Below are 16,759 nucleotides of genomic sequence, written 5' to 3'. Positions count from 1 at the left end.
CTGCCTGATGGTGAGATTTTAAAACAGCCATATACTTACATCATCAAGGATCTCGCCACTTTGTTTCGCTGTCACATAATCAACTCTATCATCCACAGGCGTAAAGTTGAGAGTTTCTATTTTTGTGCGATATTTTTTCTATGGGAAAGAAAGCAGCTTTTAGATAGTTGTAATTCCTGGACGTGTGTGAACTGAGAAAGATACACTAAATTTAGGGTCCTTCTCTACTAGAAACATACAGTGCCATATTTGAATGGCGTCTTCTTGGGAATTTGGCTTTCTTTTTAGCATTTTATTTTTTCAAACAAATGGATCAGCCTCTTATGCCTCCCACAGATTTTAAAGTAGGAAGTTTGCTTAGCTCTCAAAGTTATATAATGTATCATTATGTGTATCGCAATGCACATTTTTCCAATGGGACAAACGTTTCCCAAATATATTGCTATTGCTGACAAAAAGATTTTTCCATTTATACAATGCCAAGCATCAGTGAATGTCCTGGATATATTATGGATGTGGTCCCATAATGTGATAGGGACAGTACATTTTCAAAAATATATATATCCAGTTTAAATCACAGCCACTGAAATGGTTAAGACTGCTGATATTAGATGACTATATTTTAGTTTGTGCATTTTGTCACTTTCTTGGGAAATGTACTGAATGTCAGGGTAAAATCTTGGAATACCTCACTGAAGATATCCGCGGCATGTTTGGCGTGATTGACGGACACGGAGTCATTTGGCATCCACCCAATTCCACGCAACCATTCCAAGTCAGCCTTGTAAACATTCTGTGAAAACAAGGCCAGAATGAGTTCAGCAACCCTGGTCATGTAGTCCTAGTTAGGCTGTCCATTAGTCTGATGAAGAAATACAATGTAAATGCTATATAAGCCAAGGAGGACATACTCAAGCAGCCACGCAAGTAATGTAAGAAAATTCATTAGGCGGCCAGGCAGTGTGACAAACTATAGCATATATTTTTATTTAAAAGGGGTTATCCTTGATTCTGTTCTGGTTATTGTTACTAAGGGATAATTCAGAGCTGCGTCCTCTGAATTTCCAAGGGAAATGGGTAATTCGACATTTGTACACAAAAATTTTTGGATTTTAAAATCTTGGCAACTTAGTTCAAAATTTCTAAACACTGTATCAATTTAAAAAAGCATGTCTGTGCCTACATCCTGTCCATGGGCTGCCAATATTTTACTGGATATAAGCTTCTATTGCTGTCTAAATTCTACAGAAGAAATATTTGCACAGTTTTCTTTAATCTGATACAATTAAGACCTGTATTCATACTACCATTTATCTCTTGATATAAAGTCTAGGTCCTTATTGGATTTGGCGATTTTGATACCATACTATAAGGTTTCACTAATATTAAATTCTTGGTGTTATGAAGTTGTAAAATGATGACAAAAGGGTTTAGTGTCATAAACTCTCTGGGATTCATGGCAAACTGAGAAGAGTTCATTCGCAAATGCAGCCCACTCACATCGCTCTGCAGTTCGTAGGCCTTCTTGGCCTGAATCACATCGTTCTGGTCGGGCATGCAGGTCCACTGGTGCAGGTAATTGCGGTAATCCACGTCACTGACCAGAGCCTGGGAATTTTTAGAGTGCAGGACAGAAAGCATGTCCGCGGGGCTCTGGATCTTGGCCTTCCATTTGGCCCAGTCCAGCCGGTACTCTCGTTCATTCTGGAGCTTGTCAGCTATGAGGGCCCAGCGGATCTTGTTGTCATCCCTGGCTGTGCGGGTGCCCACATAGTGTCCCTTCTGCTTCTCATGGTCAAGCTTGTATTTATACTGGAGATGCAAAAATAAAGCAGATGGGTCACGGCATGTCCTCTCGATGCACCTAGGGCATTGGCTGAAAAAAAACTGAGAAGTTGAAAAAGGCCACTCACGTCACTGGCAATCTCCCTGGAGGCCTTGGCAGCCTGGATGGGGATGGCATCCAGCCGGACATCGCAGCCTGCCTTCATTTCATCCCAGCCCTCACGGTAAAGTTTCTGAAAAGGAGAAAAATAAGATATCATCCTAGATTCAAATTTACCAATACCTTCAGTGGCTCAGGTGGAATTCATATCACAGGGGCAAAGTTTTGAAGTCCAAGGACTTGAGAGCAGTTAAAGAAGAGAATAGGTGAGAATTGTTCTATGCACCATGTCCTGGAACATGTAATGGTGTCTGGAGTCCAAAGGTCTGGGCTTGACAATCTCCATTCTTTTGTTTTTATTATTTTTAATGTTTTATATTTTATTTTTATGGGTACATAGTAGGTATATTTCTAGGGTGCATGAGATATTTTGATGTAGGCATACAATGGGTAATAGTCACATCAGGGTAACTGGGTACCCACCACCTCAAGCATTTATCAAGTCTGTGTTATAAACATTTCAATTATACTCTTTTTTCTTTTTTTTTTGAGATGGAGTTTCACTCTTGTTGCCCAGGCTGGAGGGCAATGGTGCAATCTCGGCTCACCCCAACCTCTGCCTCCCGGGTCCAAGCCATTCTCCTTCCTCCACCTCCCGAGTAGCTGGGATTACAGGCATGCGCCACCAGGCCCGGCTGATTTTGTATTTTAGTAGAGACGGGGTTTCTCCATGTTGGTCAGGCTGGTCTCAAACTCCCGACCCTCAGGTGATCCGCCTGCCTTGGCCTCCCAAAGTGCTCCAATTATACTCTTTCAGTTATTTTCAAATGTACAATAAATTTTAAACTGGAATGATAGCCTTGAAGTAGTTGCTCATGCTTCATAATCTCATTAATAAAAAGGGTTTGGCTTTGTTTTCTTGTGTCAGTGTATTGGTAACATTGGGATAACTTTAGACATTAGAATTTCTTTAGTGCAGTAATTCAATTTATCTCAAATTCAGTTCAGTTTTGTAACCTTCAGAATTGTAAACTTTTTACATTTGTGGGTTTTTTTCAATATGGCTTTTTTGATCTTATGTGATTAATGATCCTTATCATTTGGTAATGTTAGATCTTCCGCTGAAGCATGATTGGATGTAACAGCTATTCTTTTGGTTTTAAAGAGAAGTTAACTAAAGTAGTGACTGATTTACAAGTATTTAAAAAATGTATGTAAGCATATGTTAACATTTTCATGGATACATTGTGTATTAACAAATAACAGAAAGACTCAGAAATAATAGTAATTTAAATATATAATTCACAAATCATGCCTATCAGTAGGGGAGCTTCCACAGCACAGAAAGAAGTGGATTTTAATTAGTGACAGTTTTGTAGATTTTGCATGTCTGAAAAATGAGTGCTCAAATTTTATCCTTGTAAGCAAGGACAAGTTTTATATGAATTTTCAACCAAGCTTTGTATAAATTTTAAATGGGACTATTTTGACAATTGACTTGTTTTCTGCACAGAAGAAAAAATATTCTCCTTATTAAAATATATGAGAAGGGCTGGGTGCAGTGGCTCATGCCTGTAATCCCAGCACTTTGGGAGGCCGAGGCAGGTGGATCACTTGAGGTCAGGAGTTTGAGACCAGCCTGGCCAACATGGTGAAACCTTGTCTCTACTAAAAATACACAAATTAGCTGAGTGTGGTGGCACATACCTGTAATCCCAGCTACTAGAGATGCTGAGGCAGGAGAATCGCTTGAACCCGAGAGGCAGAAGTTGCAGCGAGCTGAGATTGCACTACTGCACTCCAGCCAGGGTGACAGAGCGAGACTCCCTCTCAAAAAATAAATAATTAATTAATTAAACTAGAAAATAGTTAATGCAAACATGTATTATGTTATCTTTTTATTTTTTGTTTTCATTCTATTTTATTATGCATATTTTTACACTATTTTTCTTATGTAATACTTTTTAATGTGAATATATATGTGTATATGTGTATATACACATATATATTCATATGTATATTCATATATATACATTTGACAGAGTCTTGCTCTGTCACCTAGGCTAGAGTGCAGTGGCACGATCTCGCTGCAACCTCTGCCTCCTGGGTTCAGACGATTCTTGTGCCTTAGCCACCAAGTAGCTGGGATTACAGGTGAGCCGCCACTATGCCTGGCTAATTTTTCTATTTTTAGTGGAGATGGGGTTTCACAACATTGGCCAGGCTAGTCTTGAACTTCTGGCCTCAAGTGATCTACTCTCCTCGGCCTCCCGAAGTGCTGGGATTGCAGGCACGAGCCACCATGCCCAGCCAAATATATATACATTTTTAACTATTAAAAAAAAAAAAAAAAAAAAAAAAAAAGCCTGGGGCCTAAGACTCAATTTTTTCAACTACTAACTTTGAGAACATGGGAAAATTTCTCAACTTTTAAAAGTCTCAATTTACCATCTGATAAAAACAAAATAACAATATCTTACTCATGTAGTGAGCATGAAGATTAAACGAATCATTTTAACGTGAATTTGCTTTGTTACCCATAAAATCACATACAAATATTCTGCTAAAGTTGTGCTTTCTAAAGGATGGCAGCAGTTTTAAATTGTGCGTTTAATCAAGATTACAGTAATGGTGATACACGTGTAAAGAAAATGTCTGTGCAGTTTGGTTAGCATTCAAATGGGATGTTTGATTTCTTTCAAAATAGAAGTCATTCTCATTAATATCTAAATAAAGTTAATTTACTTTTAGCATAATTTTGAATATTAGTCTTGCTCATATAGTCTCAATGGTAAAGTTCTGGTGTTTTCAGCTGAGAAATTCATCATGCAAAAGAGAGCATATGAGACTTTCCAGAATTCTCCTGCCACAGATGCCTATGGATTAGGTGGGAAGAGGCATCTGTACTGCAATGAAGAACTGACTATCCCTTGATTCAGCCTCTTGACAAGAATGCACTGCACCATGACATTGATATCTGGTCCAAAAGAGAAAATACATCAGTGCCCTAAAATTGTATTTTCTTCTTAAACATTGGAAAAAATTAGTCCCCAGGTGGCTCATTATACTAGAATTTATAGAGCTGTTTGGCACATAGTGAGGAATCTTTGCTGGCAGCCTCCTTCTATCACAAAGACATATTATTCTTTTGAAAGCACGCAAATTTTCAGGCCTTGGCAAATTGCACTAAGGTCATACTATTCTACACACAAGCAATTTCTGTGATCCATGAAGGTGGTATCTTCCTTGAACTTCCTTGAATTGTGTAGCCAGCCACGTAACTGGATTATCTTGTACTCACAAATAGGTTTTTTTTTTTCCAGTTGATTCTCTTCCTTTTTTAAGGCTTAAAATAACTTCTTCTGCAAATAATGATAATTTGGCCTCTTTCTTTCCAATATTTATCTTCTGTTCTTACTTTTTGTTTGTTTGTTTGTTTGTTTGTTTTTGAAGACAGAGTCTCACTCTGTCACCCAGGCTGGAGTGCATTGGTGCGATCTCGGCTCACTGCAAGCTCTGCCTCCGGGGTTCACGCCATTCTCCTGCCTCAGCCTCCTGAGTAGCTGGGATTACAGGCGCCCACCACCAAGCCCGGCTAATTTTTTGTATTTTTGGTAGAGACGGGGTTTCACCGTGTTAGCCAGGATAGTCTCAATCTCCTGACCTCATGATCTGCCTGCCTCAGCCTCCCAAAGTGCTGGGATTACAGGCGTGAGCCACCGCGCCGGGCATGTTCTTACTCTTGAGTAATTATATTAGCATCGATGAGAGGCTCACTCACTTAGCCAATACTTACAGCAAATGTTAAATAACGATGATGTTAGGGGGCATCCTCATTTTAATCCTGATATGAACAAGAAGTTTGGTCACTGAGGATGAGTTGGGCTTTGATTTGAGATTTATTTTTCAGTCATGTCAAGAAAATATTCACTTATTCTTTCTTAACTAAGATTTTATTTTTAAAAAATAAGAATGGGTATTGGATTTTGTCAGATGCCATTTAAATCTAATAAAATGAGCTTTTTCTTCTTGTTCTATGGCACTATTAGGTCTCTGACTATGGGGCCCTCTTGGCATTCCTGCATGAACCCCAGTTGACTGTATCATATCATTTTAATGTAATGCTGAATTTGGTTTATTAATATTTAAGATTCCCCCCATTACTATTGGTCTACAGTTTAAATTTTATTTATTTATTTATTTATTTATTTGAGAGAGGGTCTTGCCCTGTCTCCCAGGCTAGAGTGCAGTGGCATGATTATGGCTCACTGCAGCCTCTTCCTGCTGGGCTTAAGCAAGATCCTCCCACCTCAGCTTCCCAAGTAGCTGGGACCACAGGTGCACATCACTGTGCCCAACTAATTTATTTTTTATTTTCTTGCAGAGATGGGGTCTCCCTATGTTGCCCAGGCTGGTCTGGAACTCCTGGGCTCAAGCAATCCCCTGGCCTTGGCCTCCTAAAGTGCTGGGATTATAGGCATGAACCACCATGCCCAGCCGGTCTATAGTTTTTAATTTGTGACACTATCTTTGAAAAGTTCTGGTAATTGCAATGGATTTCCTTCTTTTACTAGGCTCCTGGTAATTTATTTGTAGAAGTTTTGAAATCATCAAGGGGACTCTGACATTTGAAAGTAGGAAGGAAAGTGTTTAAATGCTCTCCTTAATTTCTTAATTAAGAAACCTCTTAATTTCTTGCTATATGTTTTTTTTTTCCTTGGGTCAATTTTGGTCATTTATAATTTTCTAGAAAACCCCCATAGATCCATGTTTTAGAATTAATTCATATATTTTTGCAAAGAATTATAATTATTGGCCGGGCGCGGTGGCTCACGCCTGTAATCCCAGCACTTTGGGAGGCCGAGGCGGGTGGATCACGAGGTCAGGAGATCGAGACCATCCTAGCTAACACAGTGAAACCCCGTCTCTACTAAAAATACAAAAAATTAGCTGGGCGTAGTGGCGGGTGCCTGTAGTCCCAGCTACTCGGGAGACTGAGGCAGGAGAATGGCGTGAACCCGGGAGGCGGGGCTTGCAGTGAGTCAAGATCGTGCCACTGCACTCCAGCCTGGGCGACAGAGCAAGGCTCCGTCTCAAAAAAAAAAAAAGAATTATAATTATTTTGAGTTTATCTGAGTCTATCATTAATTCTCCTTTCTTGTTTGTGCATCTCTTCATTCCTCTTTCACCTTCTTTGTCCCCTTATTCACAAAGGACAACTAAGAAGACTTTTGTCGTGAAGATATTGACTCACCAGTAACTGGCCTTCCCAGTGAATCACCAGGGATCTCTTCTTTGCCTCAGTCCTAGTCAAGGGCTGACTGCAAGGAGCCTTCCCCACCCCGCCAAGGCCATCTTCCCTCCCTTCCATGGTCATAGTATAGCCCTGACTGGGTAACTTTCCAGACAAAAGAGTCTGTTGTGGTACTTACATTGCTCACATTAAGAGCATTTGCTCTAGCGAGGTTAATTTCTGGAGTATCTGGCATTATGTGGACTGAAGTTTTATCCTTGTCCCAAACCTCTCTGTACTTTGGCTGTGGAAAGAAACAATAATAACAAGATTACTTCAAAATTTCATGTCACTAGTCCCAGTACACAACTTTAATTTTCTTTTGGATTTGATCTAAAACCTTTTCACGTTAGGGCAAAGATTTCTGGAATCTTTTCACATAAGTTACTCAAATTTGGTATAAGATTTGTATTATTTCCTTTTATTAATACTTTGAGTTTTTCCTTAAAATTAATAAGCAAACCAAGACAATACTGTCAGTATTACTTAATAAAACTTTTGTTATTAACAAAGTTATTACTATTCTAAAATAGATTACCAGGTTTATTATTTCTCATGTATTTATGGCATGTGCAATTTTAACAGAAAAAAACTAACTTACAATACTAATATTTTCAGCATTTGATTTAGCAAGGACCACATCAGGTGTGTCTACAATGCTTGTGTACTTAAGGTTCACCACAGGCGTCCGATAGACACTGTCACAAAGGATCTCCTGGGCATTTTTGACTCTCAATACTTCAGGAGACCCTTGGGGCATCCAGCCAATGCCACGCAACCACTCCAAGTCAGCCTTGTAGAGGGCCTGAAAAAGAAAACATAGGTAGAAGCAGGGTTTGTGTTTTGTTGTGTATGTGTGTGGTAAAATGACAGTTTTTATGTTATATATATATATATATACACACACACACACACGTGTATATCATAAAAAATATATATAACATAAAAGATATACATATATAAAACATAAACATATATATATATATATTTTTGAGACAGAATCTCATTCTGTCACCCAGGCTGGAGTGCAATGGCATGATCTCGGCTCACTGCAACCTCCGCCTCCCGAGTTCAAGCAATTCTCCTGCCTCAGCCTCCCTAGTAGCTAAGACTACAGGCACATGCCACCACGCCTGGCTAATTTTTGTATTTTTTTTAGTAGAGACAGAGTTTCACCATGTTAGCCAGGCTTGTCTCAAACCCCTGACCTCAGGTGATCCGCCCGCCTTGGCCTCCCAAAATGCTGGGATTACAAGAGTGAGCCACTATGCCAGGCCTCTTATATTTTATCTTCCACAAACAATAATTAAAACAGAGCGCTAGCCTGGCAAACATAATTCCTCAAATGCACAATGGCATTTTATTTTGCTTGGTTTTCTGTGGCAAGGGTCTGTGGGAAGTGCCCACATGCATTCTAAAAGGCAAAGTGATGCAGAAGCAGCTCTCTGAGGGAGTGCATGGAAGACTTTTGAATAATATTTAGGCAATCATCATACCATTACCAATGTGGACTTGAAAGCAACAATAATGCACTTTCTAGTAAGTTCTCCACACAGCAGCCAGAATGATCTTTTCAAAATTCAGAATTCAAATCCGATGTCACAACATTCCCCCTATCCTATGGCTTCCCATTGGGATAAACATCAAAATCCCTGACACAGACTAGAAGGGGATGAATGGTCTGGCACCAGTCCCCACCTATTCTTTCACCCTCGTGTCATCTGTACTTCCATTGGCCCTGTGTGTCCTGATCCCACAGCCCGTCTTTCAATTCGTAGTCTCATCATCCCTCTTTAAACATGTTGGTCACCCTGAAGGAATGCCCCATGTCCTCCTAACCGACCCAACTTCTGTTCTTCCTTCATATCTCTATAAAATCAGTGCCTTCTCAGAAGAACTTTCTCGATCTCTCTCAGCCACTCCATTTTTATTCTTTAATAAACATCTAGGTCTCAGTTATCAATGTGAACTCTCTAAAGTCAGGGGCTGTCATGTTTTTTGTTTGTTCTTGAGATGGAGTCTCACTCTGCCGCCCAGCTGGAGTGCAGTGGCACAATCTTGGCTCACTGCAACCTCTGCCTCCTGGGTTCAAACAATTCTCCTGCCTCAGCCTCCCGAGTAGCTGGGATTACAGGCACATGCCACCATGCCAGGCTAATGTTTGTTTTTAGTGGAGACAGGGTTTCACCATGTTGGTCTTGAACTCTGGGCCTTGTGATCCGCCCACCTCAGCCTCCCCAAAGTGCTGGGATTACAGGTGTGAGCTACCGTGCCCAGCCCCATGTCATGTTTTTTCTTCTTCTTTATTCACCATTGTATCTTTAGTGCTTAGCACAATGCCTGGCACACGGTGTGTTTAATAAGTATTTTTAAAAGGATGATTAGGAATTCGATCACTAGTTCCACAATTTTGGTCTCCAGAAACTGTCTTAAATCCACCACTTGGCAATGCATTTTAAGTGATGAGCATGCTTTCCTGTAATGAACTCATTCATCATAAAAAAGTATCTCTGGAAGCTTAAGGGAACCAAGGTCAGATCATTTTTAAGTTATCCATTCTATACAGGAAATAAATAACCTTCTGGAATCCATCATTTCTAAAAGTTTGGAGGGCAGAAAATACGAATAAATCTAAAAATGCCTCAGGTGAGTTAATGAGAGACCACATTGTGAAGAACTTCAAGTTAAAGGAAACAAGTGGTCTGGAATGTGCTGCTAACTTTTCAAATTAAGTTGAAGGAAGACGGTCCTGCCCTTCTTTGATACATAACTGAATGACTATGCGTATTCTTTTGTTTAAGAAACTGCTCCAGCACTTTGGGAGGCCGAGAAAGGTGGATCACCTGAGGTCAGGGGTTTGAGACCAGCCTGGCCAACATGATGCAATCCCGCCTCTACTAAAAAATACAAAAATCAGCTGAGTTTGTGGCATGTGCTTGTGATCCCAGCTACTTGGGAGGTTGAGGCAGGAGAATCGCTTGAACCTGGGAGACAGAGGTTGCAGTGAGCGGAGATCACACCACTGCACTCCAGCCTGGGTGACAGGGTGAGACGAAGGAAGGGAAGGGAAGGGAAGGGAAGGAGGGAGGGAGGAAGGGAGGGCAAGGCTGGGCGCAGTGGCTCACAGGCTGGGCACGGTGGCTCACATCTGTAATCCCAGAACTTTGGGAGGCTGAGATGGGTGGATCACCTGAGGTCAGGAGTTCAAGACCAGCCTGGCCAACATGGCGAAAACTTGTCTCTACTAAAAATACAAAAATTAGCCAGGTGTGGCGGCACATGCCTGTAATCCCAGCTACTTGGGAGGCTGATGCAGGAAAATCGCTTGAACCCAGGAGGCGGAGGTTGCAGTGAGCTGAGATTGCACCACTGCACTCCAGCCTGGGTGACAGAGCAAGACTCTGTCTCAAAAAAAAAAAAAAAAAAAAAAAAAAAAAAAAAGTAAGAAACTGCAAACACTGTACACATGAACAAATCTATAGGAAAATTCTGGTAGCACCTTTACCAATGAAAACTTTCTGAAGAAACCTGGCTGTAGGTAGGCAATTAATAATTCTGATAAAATAATAATAAAGTGGAGTGCCTACGTACAGAGAGTTGTGTTTTCAGAGCATTGGAAGAAGCCATCAGGCAAAGCAGTGGGGGGCTTGTTTCCTGGGGACACACTTACGTCGCTCTGCAGGTCGTAGGCTTTCCTGGCTTGGATCACATCATTCTGGTCGGGGAGGCAAGACCACTGGTGCAGGTACTGGCGGTAGTCCACATCACTTGCTAGTGCCTGACCTTCTTTGGCAGCGTTGATGGACACCATGTCCCCAGGGATGGAGATCTTGGCTTTGTGGTCGTTGTAGGCCTTTTTGTACAGCCTGTCATTCTGCATCTTCAACACATTTGCTGCCCAAACCAGTTTAGGGTCTTCCTTGGCACTGCGACATCCAATGTAATGGCCTTTCTGTTTCTCATAAGCAGTTTTGTACAGATACTGGTAGATGTGAACAGAAAATAGAAGAGTAATTTTTCCGAACCCACTTTTTCTAGAGAGCCTACTCAAAATAACTCCATCTCCCTTAGTTTACCTTTTCTTGGGGAGGGGGGAATACTGTTTTGATTTAAATTCAAGCCATAAGTTTTGATACACTGGTTTGTCTTCTATGTCTACGTGCATGAAAACATTGAGAGCACCTCTTAGACAAGAACCGTGTTGCTGGATTATCTCCCAATATAGCCTGGCCCACCTTCGGATGTTTTGTCACACACAAGTACCAATTGTACTTCTTATTACTTTAAATCAAATTAATTCTTTGTTGAAATATGTATTTTTTGTTTTGTTTTGTTTTTTGAGATGGAGTCTCACTCTGTTGCCCAGGCTGGAGTGCAGCGGCGCAATCTCGGCTCACTTGCAACCTCCGCCTTCCGGGTTCAAGTGACTCTCCTGCCTCAGCCTCCCGAGTAGCTGGGATTACAGGCATCCACCACCATGCCCGGCTAATTTTTGTATTTTTAGTAAAAACAGGGTTTCACCATGTTGTCCAGGCTGGTCTCGAACTCCTGACCTCAAGTGATCCACCAGCCTTGGCCTCCCAAAGTGCTGGGATTACAGGCATGAACCACCGTGCCCGGCCTGAAACAATTTTTAATTATAAACTTATTTTAAAATTTTATTTTAAAATGTATAACCCTACCTAAATGGGGAAAAAAAATTTTTTTTCTAGCACACATTAAAACAGCCATATAAGGCCGGGCGCGGTGGCTCAAGCCTGTAATCCCAGCACTTTGGGAGGCCGAGTCGGGCGGATCACGAGGTCAGGAGATCGAGACCATCCTGGCTGACACGGTGAAACCCCGTCTCTACTAAAAAATACAAAAAACTAGCCGGGTGAGGTGGCGGGCGCCTGTAGTCCCAGCTACTCTGGAGGCTGAGGCAGGAGAATGGCGTGAACCCGGGAGGCGGAGCTTGCAGTGAGCTGAGATCCGGCCACTGCACTCCAGCCTGGGTGGCAGAGCTAGACTCCGTCTCAAAAAAAAAAAAAAAAAAAAAAAAAAAAAAAAAACAGCCATATAACTATTTAAAAAAAATACTTGTGCATGTACTACATAAAATTATTATATGAACCACCAGTAGTATGCATGCCACACTTTGAGTAACAACAGAATTCTTTGTACTATGAAATTGAATCTCTTTAAGTACTTGTAAATTAAGTGATATTGTGAAGATATTGAAAAGAAAATCAAAATCTGTGTTTAAATGTAAGAGTTGCAGAACCAAACATAGATGCAAAAGGATCCTCAAATTGTAAGAGTTGTTCTTGGATTTAGGATTTAAAAATATACTAATAACGATGACCCAATCCATTTAAATATAATTCAAAGGGCATTAAGTTAAACTCCCTCTGTTTCTACTAGTTAGTGTTTGTTCCAGTTGGGCAAGGAGGAGCTCTTACATCACTGGCAATATCCCTGGAAGCCTTGGCATGCTGGATCCCAATGGCATCTGCTCGCAAGTCATAACCAGTCATCTTGACATCTTCCCAAGCTTGCTGGTAGTGTTTCTGAAAACAGAGTGCAATACCACAGTCAATCTGAAGAGGGCGCAACTGAGTCAGCGTTACTGATGTATATTAAAATAGTAACAGTTACACTGAACATTAATCTCTCCTTAAGATTTGTAAAAGAGTCTGGTTTCATATTGAGCTTGAATTCCAGTAGATTTTTAATGACATTTAGTAAAGCTCTCTCCCAATAATTATTTTTTGAAGAAGGAAACTTAGGAGATAATAACTCATGTAAAAATCAGAAAAAAAATATATATTGTTTGGCTTTTACAAGGAAAAAGCAATGATGGATGGCCTACTAAAAAATGAGAACTAGATATTATTCTATGTGTATCTATAAGTTTTATGCTGTGTTTTTGGAGAAACCATTCCATTTTTCCTTCCCACAAACATTGAGATGTACGGTATACAGACACATGCAGACCCACACAGCTACTTATTAACTTAAAGACTAGAAATAAAAGGAATGGGAATAAAATGCCTTTTGCCAAACTCTCTTTGCGGTATATGATAAAAGGTCTGGTTAGGCAGAGAGCACTCTGAAAAGCAAACGATGTGTGCTGCCTTACATTGCTGATCTGCAGAGCATTGATTTTGGATTGCAGCATCAAGGGAGTGTCAGCCGGCACGTTCACATTAGCCTTCTCTTTCTCCCAGGCATCGCGATACAATGGCTGGTAAAAATGAAAAACAGTGGAATGGTTGATTAGTGAATAAGTCAATCACCACATAAACGAAATTATAAAAGTCATAAAACATACTAGAATAAATGGATGATGAATAAAATTATAAGTGAATTTTATAATCAATTAAAACTAACATTGTAAGTAAATTAAAATTTTTAAGTAAGATTAAATCAGCAAATCTAATTTTATATTTAAATAATAAGTAAAATGAAAAGTTCCTTTTGGATGTTCTCCGATATAAACGTAGATTATACGTGGCATAAGCCACTGCACCTGGCCTCCTTTGCACTTTTATTTAAAAGGTGCCAATAGTGACTTCAAAAGGAACACATTTATGTGTGATACAACATAATTTAAAATGAGTCAGAAATATGGTAGTAAAATTAATCCTTTTCCATTTACTCACATCTAATTATCTGATGGGTGACTCCACATTGCAGATAGCTCTGATGATCCCCATTGCTATGCGGGACCTAGATGTTTTTGGTCTGAACAACTGCCATAGTGTCTAATATTGGGGTTGTCCCTAGACTTCTCAACCTATTTCAAGCAACGAAGAAGTGGCAATTTTGTGATTATAGCACTAAGTGGTGGGCCTGTATCACGGTCTGGATCTCCAAATGTGATCAAAGTGTGTATCAGAGTGTGCAGAACATGAAGATGCCCACCACATGTGCATTGACCAAACACTTAGCAAAGCAAATGAGATACAGTGGCTGCTAAGAGATTGACTACACAAAGATCTATCTGGATACATGCGTGTTTCAGATCCTGACGCTGACATGAAGAGTCTGAAGTTCACGTTTAAAATTCTTCTTGACTGAGATTTCTTCCATTTGTCTGAAAACATCATCCACCTGGGCTTACCTCACTGATCTGTACAGCATTGATCTTTGCCTGGATTACTTCCGGGGTGTCAACAATGCTGGTAAATTTGAGGGCCTCAGGCTTTATACGATACAACCTTTCATTCAAGAGATTCTGGGCATTCTTCACTCTCATCACTTCCACAGAACCCTCTGGCAACCATCCGATACCCTTCAGCCATTCCAGGTCTGACTTGTACAAGTTCTACATGAAGGATAGGAACACAGAGTGGGGAAGAGTCAAAGTTGCCTATAGGAGTTCGATGCTTGCAAACCACACACCACCTCTATTTAAATCAGTTAGCTGGCTAGTCTCATAAAACTCAAGGATCAACATTAAATGTTAATATTGGGTGTTATCTCTATGGCACACACAGGAGAAGTTTAGAGTATCCTGCAGGAATTGGAACAGGGCTCACAAGTGGCACTTGGTGGAATGGCAGCCAGCAATGGCACGTAACTTTGTATGCTTGGATTAGTTTCTACACTCATCACTTTAAGTCTGCCTTTTATGTACCACTGGGAATAACATCAGTTGGATTTTAGGAGGTAAAGAACCTTAGATGTATGCATAATGAGAAAAAAATACATACCTATATCTATATCCACCCTGTCCCCCATCTCTGTCTTTTTCTGTGTCAAGTAAACATGAAATCCAACATTTCCTTATGCTTACATCTACTTCTGAAATATACATCTGATTATGCAAAGGTAATGGCTCAGAGCAGCTGCAACTGATATTTTCTACCTAATTACATAGAATAACAGACTGATTTTCATCTCGGTGAATAAGGTCTTGCTACCATAAGGAGGAGTCCTCTTTAAGATAGAAAATGTTTGGGGAAAACTCTGCTACCATGAATTGTACAGAATATGTTAGGTTCTATTAAGATTACCATTTAAATTATGCCTCTGGGGAATGCACTGGGATTAAACACACAAATACACATCTCCCCAGGGTCTGGTGATAATATACGCACATCGCTCTGCAGGTCATAGGCTTTCTTGGCCTGGATCACGTCGTTCTGATCTGGCAGACACGTCCACTGGTGCAGATAATTGCGATAATCAATGTCGCTAACCAGGACCTGGCATTTCTTGGCTTGAACAATTGACATCATGTCCAACGGTGTGTTGTGAATTCCTTTGGACTTCTCATAAGCTTTCTTATATTCTCTCTCACTCTGGATCTTGGCAGCATGTATAGACCACACCAACTTGGGGTCATCTTGTAGGGTCCGGAAACCCACGTGGTGGCCCAGTTGCTTACGGTAACCTTCTTTGTATTTGTACTAAAGTAGTAAGAAGTCAGATAAAAAAGACATATGAAAATAATGTATTAAGAGGGGTTTTCTTTAAATGGTTTCAGAATGTTTTCTCAGCCTTGGTATAAATTGGCTCAACATTGGCCGTCATTATACATTTCAGTTCACATTAAAGGAGTTAGATAATACGATTTTAGGCAGTTTCAGAGAGGACATGAGTAAATCAGGAGATGGTATGGTGAACAAGAGTAATAAAAACAATAGCTAACATTTACTAAGTAATTACTCTATGCCAGACACTATTATGACTACTTCAAATGTGTTGGGTAGATCCCTGTGAAACTACTGTGTTTTTCGGTCAAAAAATCATTGACTGGCGGCAATTATGATCACAGTTCATTGTCACAATGTCTCTATGAGGTAGATACTATTATTAACATATATTCCAGGTGGGGAAAACAAGGCACAGGTGATAATCTCCATGACCAAGTTTCCCTGACAAGTGCAACATTAGGTCAAATGATCTCCTAAGAGAACTGAAGGAACCTCAGGTACGGAGAGGTCACATGTGTGTGTTTTTGGAAACAGATACGAAAGATGCATGTTTCAAGGACGGAAAGCAAGGTTGTAGCTTGAATCAGAAGATAACAACAAAAGTTCTGTGGACAAGAGTTTCCATCTGATGAGTGTCTTAGGACTAGGGTAAGATGGTTTCTGTTTCTTTCCTATGTTTGGACAACGTAGGCAAGTTTGAACAAAGAGAGAGAAAACTGGGAATAAAGCAGATAACGTGGACCAGCTATGGTTATTAGAGGCAAAAATGAAGAAGGAGGAGGAGGAAACAAGCAGCTACATGACAAAAAGCAGAGAAGAACTCAGAGAAAGGGAACAAGGTGACTTAAAGAGTTGGAGCTGGGGGCAGGGTGGGCTTGGTAGCATAATTATTTTATTTTTATTTTTATTTTTATTTTTATTGAGATGCAGTTTCACTCCTGTTGCCCAGGTTGGAGTGCAATGGTGCGATCTCACTGCAACCTCTGCCTCCCGGGTTCAAGCGATTCTCCTGCCTCAGCCTCCTGAGTAGCTGGGATTACAGGCTCCTGTCACAAAGCCCAGCTAATCTGTTTGTTTGTTTGTATTTTTAGTAGAGACGAGGTTTCACCATGTTGGCCAGGCTGGTCTTGAACTCCTGACCTCAGGTGATCTGCCTGC

At 40.5% G+C, this 16,759-nt stretch overlaps 1 protein-coding gene across 42 annotated transcripts in view; it reads right to left on the bottom strand.

Moving 5' to 3' along the window:
* The window catches only part of NEB (nebulin), a 224,169-nt gene that overhangs the window by 84,352 nt on the left and 123,058 nt on the right, over positions 1-16,759 (bottom strand). For 41 of the 42 annotated variants that reach the window (XM_050750407.1, XM_050750362.1, XM_050750367.1 and 38 more), the window contains 11 exons: positions 15,263-15,574; positions 14,284-14,487; positions 13,300-13,404; positions 12,620-12,727; positions 10,849-11,160; positions 7,780-7,983; positions 7,318-7,422; positions 1,914-2,018; positions 1,501-1,812; positions 689-793; positions 40-138 (listed from right to left, as the gene is read on the bottom strand). In XM_050750407.1, coding sequence (XP_050606364.1) covers positions 40-138; positions 689-793; positions 1,501-1,812; positions 1,914-2,018; positions 7,318-7,422; positions 7,780-7,983; positions 10,849-11,160; positions 12,620-12,727; positions 13,300-13,404; positions 14,284-14,487; positions 15,263-15,574 — 1,971 coding nt within the window. The remainder of the gene's footprint in view (positions 1-39; positions 139-688; positions 794-1,500; positions 1,813-1,913; positions 2,019-7,317; positions 7,423-7,779; positions 7,984-10,848; positions 11,161-12,619; positions 12,728-13,299; positions 13,405-14,283; positions 14,488-15,262; positions 15,575-16,759) is intronic. The other variant, XM_050750406.1, reaches the window with a different exon arrangement.

Source organism: Macaca thibetana, chromosome 12, assembly GCF_024542745.1.
Source record: "Macaca thibetana thibetana isolate TM-01 chromosome 12, ASM2454274v1, whole genome shotgun sequence".
NCBI classification, from domain to species: domain Eukaryota; kingdom Metazoa; phylum Chordata; class Mammalia; order Primates; family Cercopithecidae; genus Macaca; species Macaca thibetana.
The sequence above is the reverse complement of the archived record's forward strand: the minus strand, read 5'-3'. Positions and strand labels throughout refer to the sequence as shown.